General features: G+C 45.2%; 3 protein-coding genes across 3 annotated transcripts; 2 read left to right on the plus strand and 1 right to left on the minus strand.

Moving 5' to 3' along the window:
* LOC8074362 lies at positions 557-3157 on the minus strand. The gene is made up of 4 exons (XM_021460954.1): positions 2971-3157; positions 1365-2634; positions 1128-1277; positions 557-1049 (listed from the first exon to the last, which is right to left on the minus strand). The coding sequence occupies exons 2-3, from the start codon at positions 2618-2620 to the stop codon at positions 1235-1237; spliced, it is 1299 nt and encodes a 432-aa protein (XP_021316629.1). The 5' UTR covers positions 2621-2634; positions 2971-3157; the 3' UTR covers positions 557-1049; positions 1128-1234.
* Positions 17525-18054, plus strand: LOC110436007 (wall-associated receptor kinase-like 1). Its single transcript, XM_021462144.1, has 2 exons — positions 17525-17896; positions 18044-18054. Exons 1-2 carry the CDS (start codon positions 17554-17556, stop codon positions 18052-18054), a joined length of 354 nt encoding a protein of 117 aa, XP_021317819.1. The 5' UTR covers positions 17525-17553.
* On the plus strand, positions 18906-22643 carry LOC8074365 (putative wall-associated receptor kinase-like 16). The gene is made up of 4 exons (XM_021461813.1): positions 18906-19352; positions 20673-21131; positions 21252-21410; positions 21488-22643. Exons 1-4 carry the CDS (start codon positions 18983-18985, stop codon positions 22612-22614), a joined length of 2115 nt encoding a protein of 704 aa, XP_021317488.1. The 5' UTR covers positions 18906-18982; the 3' UTR covers positions 22615-22643.

Below are 23548 nucleotides of genomic sequence, written 5' to 3' on the forward strand. Positions count from 1 at the left end.
CTTTGACAAATGCCATCACACGTGTAAAGAAAATGTTGTAAACGAAGGCCTAATTCCCTTGAATCTCTATTGTCCGGAAGCTGGGAGTTGATGTGTACTCGCTGACTAGGTCTGGTCTGGGAGATAATGTGTACTCTGGTCAGTTCATCTGTAGTCAGCACTCAGCACAAAGTTTTCAGTTCGTCCGTAGTCAGCACAGCCTCGAGCAATCTCTAGACCCAAAAAGTGGGATGAATTCAAGCTGGTGTATAGTTTTCGAAAGTATGTGCCTCTCTGGCTATGGCTAGTCCCAAAGATTCCCAGGGAGAGAAAAAAACAGTAGAAAACATGTGATTCCCGAGCATTTTTTCCAAGATTGCGGTGTTTTTATAACTGGAGACAGTTTCAGTGGGCGAAAAGTTTTTGGGTACTGTAGTGCTTTCGTTTGTATTTGATAATTATTGTCTAACCATAGACTAACTAGGCTCAAAAGATTCGTCTTGCAAATTACGCAAACTGTGCACAGTTTCCATGTCACAAGATTCGATGTGACAGGAAATCTTGAAAAGTTTTTGAATTTCGGGTGAACGAGACCTCAGACAGAAAACACAAAAGCAAACATGTAAGTGCACAATTTACACAGGCACACAGTACACAGGGCTTAAAACAGATAATTCCCAGAGGCAGCCATATCCTTAAGCAAGGAAAAAGAGTGATAACCAATAGCATAATAGTCAATACAGCAAAGGCCTTCATCACTTAGAAATTGGTCAAAAGTATAGGCTTTCGATTTTAGGGCATCTGAAGGTAACCTATAATGTGCTACTAAATTCTACATCTGAAGGCCTGGGATACCAATAACACTAATTAACTCTGGTGAGTTTAATGTTATTTTCCAACAGATTCACTGAAACACGCTGCAGAAGCCTGACAAGGTGGGGTCCATAGCCATCTTTATATATGATTTCAACCTTGAGGTTCTCACAGAGCAGATCCAGTCCACAGAGCTCAGAAGATGAGGTCTTGTTGAGTATGGGCGTTCCTTTCTTTTTGCTAGAATATTTTGGGAACTGTGGGCAGCACAAAAGAGATAAGACTGATGAACCATGTTGGTTAAGTAAGAAGTTAAAAACCAAACTACAGTATACCTTGCAGTGCCGCAAAGTGAGCTTCTCAAGAATAGGTGAACTCTCAAGAAAGAAAGCCAATATGTGGAAGTTGTCACTGAGATTACATTTGTTCAGCATTAAGTTCCTCAGGTTCTTGAATTTTTGGAATCTGGGTTCCTTTCCAAGCACCTGAAGTACAGTATAGATACTTAGATAGTACAATAACATTACTGGAGTGAATAAATTGGAAAATTGCCAGAGACAGCGAAGGCATACCCTTGACCCGACGCCTGACAACTTGTCACGTTCGATATGCTACAAAGAAGCTTAAACTGATCGCCGTCAAGTTTACTTCTGATGAAACCATAAAATTGACCGTGACCCTTTATATGAATTGAAGCTTTGGCAAGGGATGGCACCTCGTTTATCGAAACACCACCACAAAATTGGCCAGCCTTCACAGCCAGGTTCAGATATGAAACAGCAGGGGCCAAGATAACCATCCCACAGTCATCAGTATTCGAGCCACCATCAATAACCAGTGTCTTCATTGTGGACGATGCAATCACAGAAAGATTGCGCCATCTACAATTCTTCAGAACCATGGTCTTCAGCGTCTGGGAGGTGACTGACTCAATTTGACAACTACAGTCGTCCAGCTCCAAATCCTCCAAAGAGCGGCACACTGAATTAACACGCTTCATGAAACCGTTATCCAGAAATACATGGCAGAGATGCAGGCTTTTGAGATGCCAAGAACCAGAGCTCACTCCTCTATGCTGACCAGACCGGTCTGGGGTGCAGTACTTCAACGCGCGACGGAGCCATCCAGCTGCCTGTCTATTGCCAAACTGAGGTGCTCTGCTCCCAGCTACATGCAGGCGGAATGAATCCAGCTGTGCAATGTTACATTGGCGCATCAGGTTCACAGTGAAATCCTCAAAATCCTCCCATTCCTTGTACTTGACCTTGTTGTCGTCGTAGCTGTTAGCGCCAAAGATGGAAGAATCAGATTCCGAGCTGCCCTCATCAGAAGAAGTTGTGATGTCGGAGTCGGAGTCGTCAAGATCAGATTCGGAGCTGTTGCCGTCCGAATCAGGGACGTCGCTGTTGTCGGAATCAGAGCTTACAAGATCAGAATCGGTGCTTTCCACGCTGTCACCATCAGAATCAGTGTTGTCATCACCACTGGAGCCAGAGTTGTCATCACCACCAGAGCCAGAGTTATCGTCACCACCGGAGCCAGAGTTGTCGTCGCCACTAGAGCCAGAGTTGTTATCAGAAACAGGCACCATCTTGAACTCAGCAAATTCGATGTCGAAGCACGACACGGAACGCCAGAGGTGCCTCCAGCGCTTAGACAGCACACACGTCTGCACCACCTGCCGGGCCTTCATGAAGGACATGATGGTATGGAGGAGGCAGTCCGGCAGCGAGCTCAGCCGGTCCGGTCCGGCAGCCGAGCACCCGCCACCGCCACCGCCGACGCCATCACCACTTGCGCGGGCACGCTCCGCCTCCTCGACATCCATGGCGTGCACTACTCCTGCACGGCGCAACTCCTCCGTTAGAGGACGATGAAATAACCCACACCAAAAATAAATGCGTAATTAAACAAAAAAAAAACAAACTTTGTCCATCTTCATCACAAATAAGAAATCACGAAGCACCGTGGAATCCAGTTTGATTACTAGATGAGTCGAGCTGCTAGATCGAGAGACGGCGGAAGATTTTCAAGAGATGGCGAAGCATTGATGAATAGGACAGAGGACCTTAATCGGAAGGCTGAAATCGAGAAGGGTTCACGAGGGGGGACGAAAGCAAACAAGGCAAGGGTAATGGAAGCTAGGGCGAAAGGAGGAGGTCGGGGACCGGGGCTTACCGAGCGCCGCAGCGTGAGCTGGGGAGGAGCGGAACCAGCCGGACGAGACGCGGGCGTGAGTTGAGAACGGCGGCGCCGGAGCGACGGGGAAAGAGTTTGTCTAGACTCTCGTCTCCCTCTACGGCGGCGGCGGCGAGAGAGTACAGCGTCGAGCAGTTTTGGGCCGGCTAGTAGGGGCCCAGTTGCCACCACCAAGTTTCTTGGCCATAGAGGATTCGTCAAGTTAAAGCTCCAACTGTTCGACAAAATTCATTTCTCAAATTTTATTGGTCAACTCTTAAAATAATATAAAGAAAAAAAAGATCTTATCTATAACAGTTTGGTAAATTTTATTTCCAAAAACTAAAAAACTCGCTAACAAAATAAAGAAGCCCGCTAAATGAATGAAGAACCTCGCTAAGTACAAGAACAAAGACCGATGCTAAGTATGAAGCTCGCACGCGTATTTGCACGCTAGACAGAGAGATATACCGAGTTAAAAAAGATGGGAAATTGAGATGTCAAACTGTTAAAGAGGGTTTTTCCTCACTTTGCTAAAAAAGTTATGAATGAGAAGTCATTTGTTAAACTGTTGAAGATGCTCTAAAAGTCTTTTTTTTTCTCCTCCCATTTTACCAAAGTCCGTTTTTCCTCTCTTACCTTCAAAACTAGCCAAACCATGCATTTTACCTTTCTAAACTGGTTTTGAAGACGGTTTTACTACGATGAATAATGGTTTTGCTATAGTAACAGTGGTTTTATCTTTTTTATTTATTTATTTTGGTTATTTTTTGAAAAATCATAGTAAATTATAAAAAAATATAAAATAGAAAATCTAATTTTCTTGAACTCTACATAAATGGACCTATACAGTGAACATATTATGTTTTAGTACAAAGTTTTTGCTATGAAGATTTTGTTTTTTTATTTATTTTGGCTAAATCTTTGAAAAATCACATAAAGTACAGAAAAAATATAAAATAGAAAATCCAATTTGTTAGACTCCACATAAACATATCTACAACGAACATATAAATGAAAATGTTGATGAATTACTAGGATAGATGATATCAACATTTAACTCTTGGAAGGATGCTTCTCCTTTTAGGGGATTTTTGGCGGCCACCATATGCTACCGCTACAATGAAGTTGTTGTCGCTGTTTGGTTAGGCAGAGACTGCTTTTTTGCTACCACAACTAGGGAAATTTATGTTTTTGATATCCTTATGGTTGGCACTTCTTTAGTTGTCACTTTTAAAATGACAATTACATATTTACTACCAGAACAATTCAAAGTGCTCTATTTTTACCACTTTGGGCGACGTGGCACGTAAGTTCATCCTTCTAGCATAGAGAAGACATGAAAAATGATTATTCTACCCCTGTCCTCTCTCTCTCTCTCTGCGCCAAGTAGTCTCTCTCACTAACTGATAGGTGGAGCCCATCCCCAACCTCCCATCAGCCAACCCTCTCTCTCAATTCCATCCATGGCCGCCGCTCCCAAATCCATAACAGTGACCAGAGCAGCAGCACTCCTTCCATTGATGGTAGCAGCTCCAGCAATGGAGGACTAATTGATGGCAGAGGTGGCAACACAACAGTCCTTAGATTTGGCACAAGTGAGAGCTTCGTCGCGGTGAGTGTGAGAGCTCCACCGCTTTCGTCATTTCCCGTCTCATCCTACCGCCGGTGAGGCCTAGCTCGGGCCTCGGCTTCTTCATCAGCGCGGGCGGCACTAGCGTCGAGGGCCAGAGCAGCTGGCCTTCCACCGCCATGACCCGCGCTGACTCTGATACTTGTCGCGGCTGCTTGTGCTCGCGCTCGGTCGCTACACCATCGCTGCCTCCCGAGCTCACACTGGCCATGTCGCTCGCATGCTCCCGCCATGCTTATCGCCGTCGTCAGGAAGAGGTTGGCTGAGGTGGGTCTTGCCGTGCAGTCGCAGCAGGCGCTGAGTGCGATGACAAGCTCCATGCCCTCCACCAGCGCTAGGGCGCCGTTTCCGCGCATGGAGCTCCAGCCACGGAACCGCCGCCGTCGAGCTGAGCCACGTGCCATTCGCACGCACCAGCCCCCTACTCGTTGGTTCTAAGCTCGCAGTAGTAGCAGCCGCTGCTCGTGCGCGCCTCTCGCTCGGGTTAGCACTCGCGACATGCTGCTACTCTGATTAGTGCGAACGATATGGGGGCAACAGCCATGGATGGAAGAAAGGGAGATAAGGGTCTGGCCAGAGGTTAGGGATGGACCGACAAGTGGGGTCCACCAACCAGCGAGTGTGAGAGAGGGGTAGGTGGGACTACTTAGCGGAGAGAGAGAGAGAGAGAGGAGACATGGGCAGGACAGTCATTTTCTATGGCTTCTCCGCGCTGGAAGGATGAGCCAGTGTGCTACGTCGCCAAAAGTGGCAAAAATGAGGCACTTTGAACTGTTCAAGTGGCAAATATATAATTGTCATTCTAAAAGTGGTAACTGAAGGAGTGCTAACCGCAAAGATGGCGAATACTTAAATTTCCCCCACAACTATGGTGTCAGAAATGATCATAACGGCACCACAACAGAGCATGGCTGGTGAGGCCGGGAAGGCGCGGAACCAAACATCAAGTCTTACACTACATATGTTATAAAAAAAAGCAGAGTAAATATGCAAATTCCAGGCCCACATCAAAGCTTCTAGTAGTGAGATATATGTTCACAGGAATGAAAGAAGATATTTTCTTGCGTGTAGTCACAGGATAAGAATTTTTTTTGAGAGAACTGGAGGGGCCTTGGCCCCTGCAGAAAATTTTATTAAAAAAGCCGAAAGAAAGGCAACAACAGTAGAGATCAAAAAGGTTCTCAGTAGAGATAGCCTTGTTTACTGTGATGTTCTTGTTTTTTGCAAAGGAGTGTAGTTGTGGTAGGGTCTCTGCGAAGATACTAGTGTGCCATTTATCTTGCCACAGGAGGCAAGTCCTACCGTCTCTAATCTGCACTTCAGCAATTTCTTTGAATTTTGGCAGGATTTTTAAAATGTCCCTCCACCCGAAAGACCCTTTTTTAACTTGACCTGGGAGCCTGTTATTTCTGTAGTGCTTTTCCCAGACCATCTGTACCCAAGGAATATCTTTTCTATTATAGAATTTATCAATATTCTTCATTAGTAGAGCCTGATTCTGTGCTTCCAGATTAATGATTCCAAGTCCTCCTTCGGCTTTGCCTTTGCATACCAGTTTCCATGCTGCTTTGGGGTAGCCAGTACCATTTATGTTGCTTCCTCTCCAGAGGCAATGCTTCCTGAATTTGTCTATTTGCTTAATCACTGCCTTGGGCAATTCCAAAGTGCACAAATAAAAAGTAGGTAAAGATGACATGACAGCATTAGTAATCTGAAGCCTGCCTGCTTGGTTAAGCATTGCAGTCACCCCTCCCAATCTTCTTTCACACTTGCTTACTAGGGGCAGGAAATCAGTTACTCTTGGTTTGGTAGTGCCAAGGGGAAGGCCTAAATATGTGAAAGGCAGAGTTCCTTTTGAGCAGCCAAAGGTTTGTGCTAGAAGCTCTAGTCTTGTTTCTGAGATGTTTATTGGCAACATTTGAGATTTGCTGTAATTTACCTTTAGACCAGTAGACTGTGAGAAGTTCTGAAGTACTGTCTTGAGCATGAATAGCTATCTTGGGTCCCCTTCCATTATAATCAGCGTGTCATCTGCATATTGTAGTACTGGGAAGTCTTTATCTGAATCAAGTGGGATTGGTAGCTTGAGTAGCCCTAAATCCTTGGCTTTGTTCATGAGAACTTGTAGGAAGTCAGCTGCTAAAACAAATAAGAGTGGGGATAGAGGGTCTCCTTGTCTTACCCCCCATTTGCATCTGAATCTTTTCCCAGGTTTGTTGTTAAGGAGAACAGAAGAGGTGCCTGAGGAGAAGATGCTTTCCATCCAGGAGATCCACCTTTGACCAAACCCTTGAGCTTGCATGATTTTGATCATAGCCTGATGCTCCATTTTGTCAAAGGCTTTTTCAAAGTCAAGTTTCAGAATGACCACCTCTTTCTTTGACTGGTGACACATGTGGATATACTCAAAAGCCCAAGCTAGGCAATCTTGGATTGTCCTAGATTTGATGAAGCCATACTGGTTTTTGTGAATAATCTTGGTCACAATTCCTTGTAGTCTTGTTGCCAGCACTTTTGTTATCAGCTTCATTGAAGTATTCAGGAGTGAAATGGGTCTAAAGTCATTAACATTCTGTGGATTCTGAATCTTGGGGATCAGAGTAATAAAGGAGTTGTTGATGCTCTGGAGGCAACATGAGTTGTCTTGGAATCCATTGCAAAGACTGTAGAAATCATTCTTAATTATTTGCCATGAAGCCTTGGTAAATTCATTGTTGAAGCCATCAGGGCCAGGTGATTTGTAATTTGGCAGATTTTTAATAACTGAGTCAATCTCCTGCTGAGTGAAGTTGCTTTCTAAGTGGTTGAAGAGTTCAGGGCTGACTGTTCCTTGAATAAGGGATGAGGGATCAATGGTGAACCCATTAAATTCAGTGACTCCCAGTCTTTCTTTGAATTCTTGCCAGATGAGGTCCTCTTTGTCTTTGTGGGTTGTTAAAGTAATCCCATGAGGATCTGTTAGCTGAGTGATAAATTTGCTTCTATGTTTCAAAGTTGCATTGGCATGAAAGAAGTGTGTTCCTGCATCTCCAAGCTGAACCCATCTGATGGATCCTCTCTGTCTCCAATATTCCCTTTGTTTTTCTAGAAGGGTAAGCAAGTGACTTTGTAGAATCTCATGGAAATTCCACTCTGGTAAGCTTAGGTCCCTAAATTCTGCCAGTATTTCCAGAAAAAGAAGAATTGACTTCACATTTGCAATGCACTTTTTTAAGTTCATCTGAGCAGCCTGCCAGTCCCTGATATTTTTCCTTAGGGTCTTCATTTTAGCTGTGATATTTTTTTGCAGGGTCACTGTTGGTAGGCTGGATCTGCCAGCTTTGCTGCAAAATCTGTTGAAAGTCATTGTGCTTGAGCCAGTTATTATCAAATCTAAAAACAAAGGTTTTGGGGATGGCAGTGGAGATGCTGATTACATATGGGAAATGGTCAGAAGGTGTCATGTCCAGAGCTTTAGCTGTTGTACTGGGGTATGAGGTTTCCCAGGAGGGTGAAGTAAATACCCAATCAAGTTTTTCTAGCAAGGGTGAAGGTTGCTGCATGTTGGACCAAGTGTACTTCCTTCCTTGGAGCACAATTTCATTAATGCCCAATGAGCTGATGGCCTCATTAAATCTGAGCATGTTGTTTGTGTCTCCCTCTGGCTTATTTCTGTCTGCTAGTCTTCTGATGAGGTTAAAGTCTCCAGTGATCATATGGGCTTCAGAGCTGTCAATGTGAAAGTTCCTGAACCAATCCAAGAACAAGACCCTTTGTTCTGTAGTACAGGGGGCATAAATCACTATTAGGCGCCAAGTGGAATTATCATGGAGTGAGCTGAAATGCACTGTTACAGCAAAGTTCTCCAGGAGTACTGAAAGAGAGGTGAAGAAGTTTCCTTTCCAAGCAATGAGGATGCCACCTGAGGCCCCAACTGAAGGTAGGTAATGGTAGCAATCAAATTGAGGGGGGCAAAAGTTTCTTAAAGTGGTGGAGTCAATAAACTCCATCTTGGTTTCTTGGAAGCAAATGATATCACACTGAGCCTCATTTACCTTGTTTCTAATCGGATTCCATTTCCACGGAGCATTCAATCCTCTCACATTCCAAGATAAGATTTTCCATTTTCTGTTGTTTTGTTGATTCATGATTAAACTTGATAAGTAGAAGGCAGCACTTGGGTCACAGCGACTGTGACCGTCAGAACCAAACTTTGAGTGAAACTAGGAACGAACCAAGCAGTTTTAAACAACTCAAACAAAAGTCTAGCAATAAGGAGAGCCAAAGGATCAGGTTTAAAACGACTACAGAAAGGTTCAGAAGGAGTACTGCTAGCTCTGTAAACTGACATAGTGGTTACATCAATCTTCTGAAACATTTTCAAAGGAACACAGTTTGTCAAGATCCACTGATAGACCCTACTTTTGTCAACATCCAAACAACCTAGAAGACTTATCATTGCAAAATAGTATTCATCCCTGAATAGGGGGTGGCTTAGTCATCAGTGGCCTCATTGGCCTTTCCTTGAGCACTTTTCCCTGGTGCATCCTTGTCTGTAGCCTTTTTGCTATTCCTTCTGATTGCTTTTTCCAGCTTGTCCTTCTTCTTTAGCAGCTTCTCCTCCTTAACATCCTCTGGATTCATGTTGCAAAACTGCACACCAAGGTTTTGGATTGATTTAGTGAGAATAGTTGGTGGTGTTGGTTTACAGGCAATACAGTTCAGAACTGGACAGCTGGGAGATTTAAAGCCATCATTATCTGCTTTTTTCCTTTCACTTCTACGTACCTCAATTTCTACTATTGGTGCAGCTCTTTTTGCCGAGGACCTTTTTCTGCTGGTTCCCTGACCTTCCTCCTCAGCTTGTATCTTATCAGGCAGATGCTGTTCTTCTTCAGTTTCTGCAAGGGGATCAAGACTGACAGTTTCAGTTTGCATATTAGAGGCTGGGGGGCCAGTCTGCTCAATCTCAGTGACAACAACTGTTTGTGTGCTGGGGCAAGATTCAGGGATTGCCAAACTGATCATACCTGAGGCTTCTCCTAGGAAGGCAGGTGCCCCTGAGTTGATGAAGTTTTTGGTCCACTTAAAACGATCTGCTGAGGCCAAAAGGCTCATAAAAATAGTGATCCAATTGATGGGAATTTTGGCAGAGGATTGAACTTTATTACCTTGATTGATCAGGTTGTCCCATGTATGAGAGAGATATTCCTCACTTTTTCTGATTTCCCAGTTTTGGAAAATTGGTCCCCACTGGTTGTTTGGTAGCAGAGTCATCCCAACCTGCATGTTCTGATTAAATATGTCCAGGTTCTGGTCCAGATTCTGTGGCTGGAGCTGAGGGGGTCCATGTAACTCAAGGTTGCCCTGCACAATCTCTTGCGGGCCCTCAGGTACTTCCTGAGGAGCTTGCATCTGTGGCTCATGCTGCACTTCTTGAGGCTGTAAATCTTGTTGAGGAAGTGGTCCTAGAGGGAGTTGCTCAAGGACTTGATCTAGATCCATGTTGAGGTTATCATGTCCTCCTTCTTGCAAGGGGTCAAGCATAGGAAGATCCTCAAACATCTGGTCAACTAGCTGATCCATGGGGATTTCCTCTCCAATGAGGTCTGGGAGTTGAGGAAGGTGTCCCCACTGCATGAAGTCTCCTTCAACAGCAACATTGTGGTTCTGAGGTAAGTTTGGCTGTGGCACAGGCTGATTTTGTTGATGCTGTGCCACCTGTATCGGTTGAGGGATGACTTGCTCCTCCTCCTGGACAGGGTTGTTGAGCTGCTCTTGCTGAACCTGAGGGTTGACTGGATTAATAATAACTTCAATTGGGTCCAGGTTAAGGTCAATCCCCTGTTGATTCTGCAGAGGGGGTTCGTTGAGGTTGAAGTGGTGGCCCTGTTGCTGCTGTTGCTGCTGGGCCAAGGCCTGCTGGGGGTTGGCCTGCTGCGGGTTGGGTAGGTTGGCTTGCTGGGCTGGTTGCTGAGGCCAGGGGGCCCATGGCTCCCACGGATTGGCCTGCTGGAGCTGGAGTTCAACCTGTCCACCTTGCACTTGCTGTTGGTCCTGATTTGGTAAGTTCAGCACTGCTTGCACCTGAAAGTTCTGATTGCCTTGCTGCTGCTGCTGCATGTCCTGCTCCTGTTCTTCCTGAATGTGTATCTGCTCCTGCTGGGCAACTGGCTGGCCATACCCAAAGAAGTCATAAGGGACAAAGGCTTCTAGTTCAAGCTCATTTGGGACAGGATCTTCCTCTGGAGGTTGCTGTCCCTGCTGCATGTGTTGGACTACCTCACATTGCACTGTCCAGGAGTGGCCATTTGGATTCCAAGGATCGGAGTACACAATGAATTGTGGAACAGATTCCACACTCTGCACTCTAGCTCTAACAAGGATTCTGCCAGGGAAGTCATCACTTTCCTCCCACAGGATCATTCTAGAGAAATCACTGACTGCATTGTAGATATGCCTCTCGGTTTTGTAATCATTTGGCATGCCAAGGAGCATCATCCAGCATTCTTCATTGTACTCAACTCTCCTCCAGTTCCTCCCCTCGTTATGTTTGATGAAAGACAGTTGAACATGGCCAAAGTCTAAAGGGCTTTGCAACACCAGGTTGTCTCTCTCATAAGCATGATGGAATCTGACAAAAGCCTGGCCTAAATGGCACGGGTAAATGCCTCTAGGAACCACCCTAAGCTGAACCAAGCAATCCCTGACAGTGTTTCTGACCTGATTGAAGCTCAAGGCATTTCCCGGAAGGGGGTTGAAGGTGACGATGGCCAAGTCTTCGTTGTTCGCCGGCGGGCGAACCGGAGCAACCGCCCTTGACACGAACTCACGGTTCGGGATGTCGACCCATTGGAAGGTGTTGGGGATGAAGGGCCGTGGGTCCGCGCGTTGGAACGCCATGAACGACGGCGAAGGCACCTCGGTGGCGCCGCCCGGAGGGGTGAACAGTGGCTGAGAGGGGTTTTCTGGAGTGGTGGCAAAGGAAGAAACGAGGAGAGTGGAAGGTGAAGGGTCAGGGCGACTTAAAGGAGGGGGGGTTGCCACCGAGCGAGGGAGGTGAATAGTATTGGGCCTCGGGTCATTAGTTGCAATTGCTTTCCCCTTGGCGGCCCATGCGCGATTTAGGGATAGCTCTTTCCCTGGTTCCAAGGGGGGGATAGGTGGGGGCTGGGGGGACGGCCCAATGCCCGTCGAGCCATGACCGGCCCGGTTTTTACTGGGAGCAGTAACGCGGCCGTTACCCAGGCCAGTAGAATCGCGGCGCCCGGTCAAAAAAGCAGCCCTGCTGAATAGAGCAGTGTGTCCCTGTTGCAAACAGGAGTGGCAGCGTATTGGTTGCATGCAATAGGGCCTGAGTGATCAGACGACAGGCATCGGGGGCAGGATGGAAGCATGCGCCTGTCCCCGAGGAAATCACGAGGCGATTTGCTGGTCGGACCTCCATGGATAGGGTTTCTGGAAGGTCCTGCCGTAGAGCGCACGACCGGAGGTTGAAGACGGCGAAAAACAGAGCGTTTGGCCGGAAGCGGAACGGCGTTAGCCCCGGTGAGCGGCGGCGGGCGGGCCGAGCCTTGCGCAGCCGGATTGGCATTTAGGTCAAGAGACAAGGTCGGGCGAAAGGGGCGCGCAGCATCAGCAAAGGAGGTACCAGGGCGGACGAAAGCGGAGGAGCCAGAATGATGACGGGGGGCTCGTCTGCTCCAAGAGCGCTCTTCTTCCTCGAGGTAGAGGCGAAACTCATTGCGCCAATTAGGACCACCATTACTCCAGAGATGGAAGAAAGCACGGTACTGCTCGCAAGAGAACGAGCGGCGGCTGACTATGAGGAAGCCGACTTTACTGTCCGAAACAAAGAACTTGAAGGTGCGTGCGGCAAGCTGAGAAACACGGAGGTAAGCCGCCGTGCCCCCTATGGTGGCCTGAAGGATGATCCCGACCGAGAAGGGATCCAGGCGGAATTTGCAACGACCGAAAGAGACCACGAGGGCAAACGAAGAAGCATCCGAGGTAGCCTTGCAGACCGGCAGCTTCAGAGATCGGGAGACTTCATCCGCCAAGGATTTCCCCGGCTCAAACGACTGGCCAGGCAGCACCGGAAGCGCCATTGAAGCGAGCGGCAGGGAGGCGGAGGTTTACTTACTAGAACACGGTTGGAAGCCAACGGTCTCCAACGGCCGCCATCGTAGTCTCTGTCTCTCTCTTGACTGAGCAGAGTGCTGCAGGCGGTGCTCCACAGGAGGAGTGGCTTGGACGATGCATCCTGCGGCGCTTCCACGAAGTAGTAGAAGAGCGCGCGGCCGTGCTTCTCGTCGACGGTCACATACCCGCTGTACTGGTCGAAGTCGACGTGTGGCTGCCCCGGCAGCGCCGTGATCTTGTCGGCCGCCTTCAGAGTGCTCTGGTCAGAGCCCAAGTAACCTGCCTGTGCCTACCGGTGCATCTATGGATGCATTGAACGGGGATGCCCATGATTGATACAGGACTCCTCGTCGACGCCAAGGTTTTGCTCTGGGCATAGGATAAGAAAATAGAGCATCGGGACTATATAGCCTACAGAGCAAAGCCTTATATCCTCTAGAAACCAGTCAAAGGTATATGCTTGCATTCTAAGTACATCTTAGCGTAGAACATGTAGTCAAATAATCAACTTTCAGATAAAACCAGGAGATGGCAAGATACATATACAAGGCATAGACTAAGGATTTATGACAATAAAGTTTACTTGCCAATACACTGTCTCTGTGACCTCGTCGACAGATAAAACAGAGCCTTGGCAGTGGTGATGTCTGATTCACTGAAATATTTCTAGCAAGGCAAAGATCGAGGCAAACATGAGCAATCGCAGGGGCCACAACAACACAGTGAAACATTATTTGAGCCACCTGCAATAACTAAGCTCTTCAGTGAGGGCAATGTAATCTCAGAGAGAGAGAGAGAGCAGTACACGCAGTTCTTCAGAACCAAGTTCTTCAGTGAGCGGGAGGTGAGTGCTTGAAACGCACACGTGCAGTCCTCCAGCTCCAGATTCCTCCAACGAGCTGCAAGCCGAACGGACATGCTTCTCGAAACGAGTATCCAGAGCCACATTGCAGAGGTACAGCATCCTGAGGCGCCATGACCTGGATGGAGCTCTGTGGCGTGCACTACTTCATGGCGCGTCGGAGCCATCCGCCTGCGTGTCTATGGGCGAAACCAGCTGCCCTGCTGCGAGTAAGGAGGTGTTTGATCGAGGGCGTTAAAGTTTACTATAATATTTTTGTCGTACTTGAAAATTAGTGTTCAATCATTTACTAATTAGGCTCAAAAAATTCGTGTTGCAAATTACTCTCTATCTGTGTTTTTGATTTTTATAAATAATCTATATTTAATACTCTATATATGTGTCTAAACATTCGATGTGGCGGGAGTTAAACTTTACCGAGAGCAAGAATCCAACAGAGCCACGTTGCAGCCATGCATCAGGCTACGGCTACCGGTGAAATCCTCAAACTCCTCCCACTCCTTGGCACGGTCTTTGTAAGGACAACGCCGGTGCCGCTGCAGTCCTGCAGATGAACTCGTCGTGGTCGACGTCGAGGCACCGCACGGCACGGAGCGCCAGAGGTGCCGCCATCGCGTGGCTAGCACGCACGTCTGCACCGCCTGCCGGGCCTTCAGGAGAGGGCTGTCCCCGGCAGCGCGCTCAGCCGGTCCGCGCCGTCGCCTGTGCATCCGCTGCCTCTTGTGCGGGGACGCTTTGTTGTGGCGTCCTCGATCTCCATGGTGCATCCTGCTCCAAAAATAAAGAAATGAATAAATCCGTCTAGGCACCACAAAATTCTGTTCGATTACTAGGGGTGTGTTTGGTTGGTCTTCTAAGTTGGCTTTTGGCTTAGTTATAAGATTTAGACCAGAATTGTATTGTATGGTTTCCAGACCAGCCGCTGGAGCCGGGCCAAAGCTAGCCATCCGTACACCCGGAGCTAGGCCCGTAAAGAAACACGGGTTTGGTGTTTCTTCTGGAGCCAGGCCAGAAGCAAGCCAACCAACCAAACAAACATATGTTGTAGCCCGGCTAACACAATGCAAACAACCAAACAACTGTGAATTGGTTTGACTTAGTTTTGCTGACTAGGCTTGTCTCGAAAATGAACCAAACACACCCTAAATGATCTGTGCTGGGCATGCTGGGTTTTTTTTTTTTTGCAAAAACTGAGATTAGGATGAGATGGGGGGGTGTTAAGTGCTAAATAACCCACCTTTACCTCTAGCCATCAGATTAGACTCTTATGGTCTTGATTAGAGTTTCTATAGTTTACACAACAGGCTGGTTTCCATAGCATACGTTGCCCAAGTAGATATAGAAAGTATGATTCTGGTGCTGAGAAGCATAAGAAGAGACAAAGATTAGATGTGATCTCGACAAATGTTGTGATAATGACGAGATTAGTTAACCATATGATTAATTAATCGTTAAGTAAGAAGTCCACCTGTTGTATCTATCCAACGTGATAAGATCTGTCGCGATCGGCAACAGCCTTTAGATTTCGCCTAGGGTTTTGGCCCCCTAGCCCAAAGCGCACTATATAAGCAGAGGCGTCCTTGTTGCCTCCCAAAGTCATTCATTCCCACCAAACCGATCAAATCAGGCGCTAAAGGGTTTAGAAAGGTCCCAATCCCTTATAGGCCAGTGCCGGTGGTGTCCCAAAGGTCAACGCTACCCGACACGAGCAGATCAGCACCTGTAGAGGGTTCCCCAACCCTCAGCTGGTGAATCACGTCCATCTCCACCACCATCAACGTCCAGAGGCTCCAATGGAGACTGCCAACGCTGGTCTAGCAACGTCTACATCGCCACCGGAGGCTCCAATGGAGACTACCAATGCTGGTCTAGCACTGATCTCCTTAGTATTTCCACATCAATTAGTTATTAGTCATGTAATAGTCTAAGATTGAGATCCTGTATATAAGTTATTTATGATTTATGATATGGTTAGATCTATCAATCGGTATCAAAAGCCTACTTAGATCTATTCATGACCATATTACATTGTTAAATGCTAGATCAAGTTTTATGCCTCTCTTAGATTAATTTCGTTTAAGTCAGATTAAATGCAAAATTAGTTCATGTTACGTGTTTGTTTCGTGATGCATGTTTATATGTTTAAGTGTCAAGATTAGATTCATTTTAAATCAGATTAGGTTTTAATTAGATCTATTTTAAGTTAATGACATGATTAACTATCTGATTAGGGTTAGGGTTTCACTATTAATCGCAATTAGTCATAACTAATCTCGGTTTATCCCAAATCTCAGAAATTTACAAGTTTTTCACTTGGAATCTCATTAAGCAATTAGAAGGAGATGATTGGGCAAAACTCGAGAAAAGTCTCAAAATTACAAATCTCAAATCCCTAAGAATCAGAGTAAGATTAAGACCGGCTCACTCATGCGGTTCGTATGCGGATGGGCTGGGTCGCCGCAGCAGGACCGAGTGGCTCGTACCCGGATTTGGCCGGGTCACCACTGTCATCGCGTGCGTCTCCATGAACGCACCCGGGGTCCACACCATCAGGTATGCAAGGGGCCGCGGGCCGAGCGCCCGCACCGAGTGCCTAGGCCACAAGCCGTGCGACAAGCCAGGACCCGTTTGCGGTGCGACTCCAAGTCGGCGCTGGGTGCAGGCAAGGCCGCGCCGCACACAGCCGAGGCCTCCAGTGCCACGCGCAAGCCACGCGGGATCACCGTCGCTGGTGCGACTCCAAGCCGGGGCCAAGCTGCGCGCTTCGTGCATCGCACCACGTGGGGCGGGGCTGCTCCAGGCCGGGCGCTCGCGACGAATACGGGTTTAGGGTATGGATGTAAGTGACGGCTGAAGCAGGGGAGACGAAAGTGAGAGTGAGGGAAAAAGTTAGGGTATGGATCGGTTTTTATATGAGTGCTCTTCTGTCCGAATGAATTAGAGCCGTTGGATCGTTTTCGACGGCTGGGATGAGTTGTGCTTTAGGGTTTGCTTGTTGGGCCCTTGTTGGGCTTAAATCAGTTGGCGCCTCCAGGAGAGGGCCGTGGGGCAGGCCGCACAAAGCACAGGTTAGGGTTCGACCGTCGTCACCGTGTCAGGAGGGGGTGAGAATGAGAGAGTGAGAGCGAGAGGAGGAAGGAGAGAGTGAGAGCTGGGGCCACGGATACAAGCTCCTTTCACAATTGGCACAGGTGCAAAAACGTCCATTCAGAAAAGCGTACGGTACGCGTACGCATGACAATGGGCCCAAGCTGCTAGAAGACGTAAACAATGGCATTCATCAGTGAAACATTGAATTACAATGGTACATCTCCGAATACGTGAATTGTAATGGTAGATCTCCAAACTCTAAGAATTGCAATGGTACCAATCTAAATAACCCTTAATATCTTGTCCAAACTTCCAATATATTCCAGATTTTATAACAAGTGCGCAGAAGTTTCCGTGCACTAAGGGATTCCTTTGGTGTTGTACATTGACAATGCACACGTGCTTTGGCTTTGACACATGTACAGCCGCTTCCTCGTCCCTTGTATTCCATGCTCGAAACCGATGCGTGATGATTGTGCGAACGCATGCCCTGCCGGCCGCAGCATGCGCCTCTCCATTCCCAGTCATCAATTATATTGTATACGTGCTTCGATACTTCATTTCCAGCCGACGACGACGCAGACGCAGAGAAGGATTACTCACTGACACGCATTCAAACGGCAACTAGTTCGTTGACCAAATAGACAGACCCTGCAAGCACGTGTTAATTTGTTGTTAAGTAAATATAAAACCTATATATGTAGCATAAATCACTACGACACCGTCAAAACTAATAAAGAAGAATGCATGTACGTCTTTCCTGGACACATACACACGCGCGCGCGCACACACACACATATATACCCGTCTGGAGGTTGAAGAGAGCTGCAGCATCGGCGGCATTCGGCATCATATTCGGCGACGGACAGGCCGGGCGATGGGGTTCCTTGCACATCATTCACCACCGCTTCTGACGACGGTAACTGTGGTCCTACTTGCGTACGCTGGGGCAGCTGCAGTTGCAGCTGCGCAAGGATCCGCCGCCGGCGATAATGGCGCCGCCGCCGCAGTCGTACCCTCTGCAGCGTCTCTCGCGGGCTGTCCCAAGACGTGCGGCAACCTGAGCATCGCGTACCCCTTCGGCATCGGCGCCGGCTGCTTCCGAGACCCTGACTTCGAGCTCATCTGCAACACCACCACCACGCAGCCGAGGCTCTTCCTCACCGGCGGTGACACGGAGGTCGTTGCTGACATCGATCCAACTTACACTTACGGAACTGGTACGTGCTCTCTCTCTCTCTCTCTCCACACACACACTCTCTCTGTTAAAAATGTCATCCTATTTAGTAAGTTAGTAATTCAGTCAAACTTTCTTAAATTTAAGTAGGTTTATAGAAAAGTAAGAATTTTAATCTTTTTTGTGACAGAGGGAACATGAAGCAAAATGCTGGAATTATTTCACTTAATTTTGTATAAAGCAATCATAGTAGTCATAACTGAAATATCTTATGTATAATATATATATATATATATATATATATATATATATATATATATATATATATATATATATATATATATATATGCTATTCTACACCCTAGGTGTAGAATACTATTCTACACCGAACTGTTGTACTGAGCAAAATTCAGTATCGTTCAGTACTCGTGTTTCAGTATTGTTCAGTATTTTCGTAGTCCTGAGTGTTTGACAAGATGATACTGAACACTCTCCAGTACTGCTCAGTATTTTTTCTACTCAATTTGACTTGTGGTGTAGAATATAAGGTATAGAATATTATATATATATATATATATATATATATATATATATATATATATATATATATATATATATATATATATATATATATATATATATATATATATATATATATATATATAAAGACAAAACACAGCAGTTAAATAATAAGATCTATAAGGCTGAAAACATAGTGTTGTTACTATGATTTTCAAGAAACTAGGCTACAATCTTTTAAACGTCTCAGAGATTTTCAAGAAAGGCAACAATCTTTTAAATCGGTTTGATTTTTTTTCTAAAAAAAAATTGTAATTAACTCACTATCTAATTCAATCGTTTTTTACATGCACCAACACAATATGTAAACATTTGTTCCAATTCCTACGATCGAACAGGTGTGAGGGTTGCCTTTTCGCGCTCCGTCCCCATAATACCAGGTGTCCAAGTGTACAACACATCATGGACGAAACCACCGGGCCGGTCTTTCACTGGGTTTGATCATTACCTGCAGCTAGATTTCACTGGTTGTGACTTCAACGTAAGCTGGCTGCTCGACGATGGCTCAGCTAATTTTCTGTGCAAGGTCACCTGCCCTAGCGAAGGAATCATGGACGAAGCCATGGCCAGGCAGCAGTGCAATGGCACTGGATGTTGCAGTTACTACATATTTCTTTATGGATCCCGTACTGTTTCCAGCTTGAACCTCCAGTTCGTAAGGAATGACGACCCCAAAGCAAATCCTAAACAGCCTAATAGCTCTTTGTGGGACAGAATCAGCGTTGAAAGCGACGGCATGTGGCTTTCTTGGGTTGTGGCAGATGAGCCAAGTTGTGCAGCTGCGTCGGTGAACAAGACCAAGTATGCATGTGTTAGCAAGCACAGCACCTGCACTGACAAGTTGCCTTCATACGTCTGCATGTGCGAACCTGGGTATTCTGGCAATCCTTACGTGGCAGATGGATGCATGCGTGATACAGGTAATATATACTCCTTCCGTTTCAAATTATAAGTCGTTTTGACTTTCACTATAAAAAATACCTTGATACATGACGGTTTACTTTAGTCACAGACAAGAGAAAATACGTCACAGTTAACTCACCATGACGATCGACAAAAACGTCATGTGTCCCGCGCCATACATTTGCTAGATCGAAACACACCGTCACAGATTGGTATTTGTGTTCGTTATAGATTAATTGGTCAGCAATAATTGCTCTAGGCTATAGTGATGAAATGAAACATATGTACTAAAATTTATTTTAGTACATAGATTTTGCTATATATGTAGACATATGTTATATCTAGATACATATATAGCAAATTTGATATATATCTTCAAAAAAAATCAAAGTGGACTTATAATTTGGAACAAGTAGAGTATTATCTAGTACATTTAATTTCCTCTACAGTTTCTTTTGAAGCATCTAAGGGTAACACCAATGTTATAGCTTTTAAAATAGGACTACTTTTCTTTTGAGGCGGGCTCCCTTATTTCTTGGTACTGTTTTCTAAGCTACCCTCTAGAAGGAGCGAGGCAAGGAAGGGCTCTGGCCTTGAGGGGCAGGATCCACGACTCTGGATGGGAGGGGCATGGTCGAGGAGAGGCTCCGGTGAGAAAGGGCGGCGCCGGGAAGGGAAAGGGGCCAAGGGCATGACCTCTCTAACGTTGGCCTGCTAGGGCGGCACGCGGATGTGGGGGAGGGGGAGGTGTTGGGCAGGGCTGGTCGCGGGGGCTGCCGCGTAGCAAGCTTGGGGGCGCCACCTCTCCATCGAATCCAGTGGTGCCGATTTCTTCTAGGCGGCGCACAGATAGGAAGCGGGATAGGATGATGGCAGCGTGTGAATATGGACGAGAGACACACGGATGGGGAAAGACCCGCACGCAAGAAAACTATTAGAACTAAGGGGTGGGAGGGGGATTCAAGTATCCCCTTAAATTTGAGAGCTCTAGTATGGACCCTACTAGAGTGTAGTTTTTGCCTCCAAGACCCCGATGGCTTAAGTAAGAGCCTTGTTAAAGGTGCTCTAACCATAGGCAGTTTCTATGGTTATTAATTTATGTGGGGCATTACGTAAAAAATCTATGTTCTTAGTGTATAGTTTTCATACAATAATTTTTGGTACATTAATATAAACTTGTGGTAAAATAAACTAATTTCTGAGTCTACCCATTCAGAAACTTAGAAACAAAGGTCCAGTTAATCGAAAACACTCTCTTTCCTGCCAAATTATTAGTACATTAATATATAGTTGTTGTAACATACAAACTAATAATTGTTTCCAACGGACAATAACAGGGTACAATCCAGCTCCACGCAAGGCAAATTGTAGCCGATCCTGTGGGGACATCACTGTTCCATTCCCATTCGGCCTAGATGAAGGTTGCTCCGCGAGAAAAGAATTGCAGCTCGACTGCACTGACAAGAAACTCTTTTGGGGTGAGTTCTTGGAAAGTCACTATGTTTCACACATCAATATCAGTGAAGGGACCATGGGAGTTACAAGAACTGATTCGTATGTGGCTCCTGGGTATTTCTACACAAGTTCAGCAATCAGTCAAGATTTGAACTGGGTGGTAGCCAATCTTACCTGCCAGGAGGCACCACAGAATATCACCACTTATGCGTGCATTAGCCTTAACAGTGCATGCTTGGGTGTCAACTCAGCAAACGAAGACTCTCAGCAATATGTTGGTTACCGATGCAAATGCAAGGCTGGCTTTCAAGGGAATCCATATGTCCTAAATGGTTGCCAAGGTTAGCACTTGCACAAAAAACTACATGTATATTAATTATAGAAGCCAGTAGTACCACGTATTTTCTTTTATTTGATTTAATTCTTTCGTCTTATATATACAAATGTGCATTTGGCTGCAGATATTGATGAGTGTGCAATGACACCTGGCATTTGCAGTGGACAACAATGCCAAAACACCATAGGAAGTTACCATTGCACAGAATGCCCTTATAAAACACATTATGATTCGACAGTTATGCGGTGCATCCACGAAAAAAGAAAATTAAGTCTTCTATCAGGTAAGTTTAATTTGCACTCGATTACATTCCAAAATGTTTAAAACCCAAGATGTGAGTGGAATCATTTTTCATAACAGGTATCATGATTGGGTTTGGTGCTGGATTTGGAATTTTACTGCTGGCCTTGTGTGCAACATTTGCTATCCTTAGATGGAGAAGGCACGCTCAAAGGAGACTGCGTAGGCAATATTTCCATCAGAACAAAGGCCTTCTCCTTGAACAATTAATATCATCTGATGAAAATACAAATGACAAGACAAAAATCTTCTCCTTGGAAGAGCTAGAAAAGGCAACAAATAATTTTGATGAAACACGGATCCTTGGTCGTGGAGGGCATGGCATGGTGTACAAAGGAATCTTATCTGATCAACGTGTTGTGGCAATAAAAGTATCTAAGGTCATTGAGCAGAGCGAGATCAATCAGTTCATCAATGAGGTTGCTATTCTCTCACAAATAAGCCATCGGAATATCGTGAAACTTTTTGGATGTTGCCTTGAAACAAAGGTACCATTATTGGTATATGACTTTATTTCAAACGGTTCCCTGTATGATATTCTTCATCCATCATTGGAAAGCAAATTCTCCTTATCATGGGAAGACTGCCTGAGAATTGCTGCTGAAGCTGCAGGGGCACTCTATTATCTTCACTCTGCAGCCTCTGTCTCGGTCTTCCATCGTGATGTCAAGTCATCTAATATACTCCTTGATGCAAACTACACAGCTAAAGTTTCAGACTTTGGAGCTTCCAGGTTGGTTCCAATTGACGAAACACATGTCGACACACTTGTACAAGGCACATTTGGCTACTTAGATCCAGAGTATTACCATACGGGTCAACTGAATGAAAAAAGTGATGTATATAGTTTTGGTGTGGTGCTTGTGGAGCTGCTAATTAGAAGAAAACCTATTTTTACAAATGAGACAGGCTCCACACAGAACTTGTCAAGTTACTTTCTCTCAGAGTTTAATTCAAGGCCAATCGAGGAGATAATTGCTGCTGAAATTCGTGAAGAAGCAACAAAGGAAGAGATTAGCAGTGTTGCCTCCCTCGCCAAGATGTGTTTGATGCTTAGAGGTCAGGATAGACCTACTATGAAGCAAGTCGAAATGGCATTGCACACCCTGCTAACAAAAAGGGCAAAGTACCGCATTATTGGTACACGAGAAAACAATCATGATATGCAGCCGTTGCTATATTCTTAACATATTCCTAGAGAAAATTATGGAGATTATTGTAGCACAAAGATGTTATTTATTATGTCTTTTCTTGAATAAAGACTTCCTATGTTCCTTAGATAATATTATACATATTGATTGCTAGATAGGTGACTTGCTCATTATAGTTTGATATTATTCTTAATATTCCTCCTCTTGAATTATTTATGGATTCTTTGATTGCATTGGCACATGTATAGATAGACACTATGTTTAATAGAAATATTACAATATCATATAGCAAATCCGTAACCTATTCCTGTAAATATGGTATTGGATGGCCTCACTCTCACTAGTGATGCATGTGCTACTCTACCGGTCCTTGTTAGCTAGAAACCAGTAGTGATACTCATAAGATCAAAAAATAATTTCCTATATTCTACCTAGGACTAACAATATTTAAATGTTCACTCATATATGCACAATAAGATCCTTTCACATATAAAATAATCAACTATATATATATACAATGATTGCACTCACATCCATCATTAAAAGAGATCTATACAACATAAGTTTTGTGTCAATATATATAATAAAATTAAGAACTTCTCCCAACACTTACTATTATTCTCTAACTATTATTCTCTTTATTATATAATAATGGCTAAGATTTGAATCATGTCTTACCTCTTTGCAGGTAGGTGTACCATAACAAGACTCTATGCACAAACGACAAACTCAAAAAGTTTAGGTGTCACACCAGCTCTACTAAAAAGCTTAACATTTTCTTACTACATATTAGAAGAGTACTATACAATATACTCCCTCCGTCCCTGAAAGCTGCAACTTATAGAGTTGTCCTAAGTCAAACTTTTAAAACTTTGACCAAATTTATAGAAAAAAGCACTAAGATTTATAGTACCAAATTAATACCATTAGATTTGTTATTGAATATATTTTCATAAGATACTCATTTTAT

Source organism: Sorghum bicolor, chromosome 5 (assembly GCF_000003195.3).
Source record: "Sorghum bicolor cultivar BTx623 chromosome 5, Sorghum_bicolor_NCBIv3, whole genome shotgun sequence".
NCBI lineage: Eukaryota > Viridiplantae > Streptophyta > Magnoliopsida > Poales > Poaceae > Sorghum > Sorghum bicolor.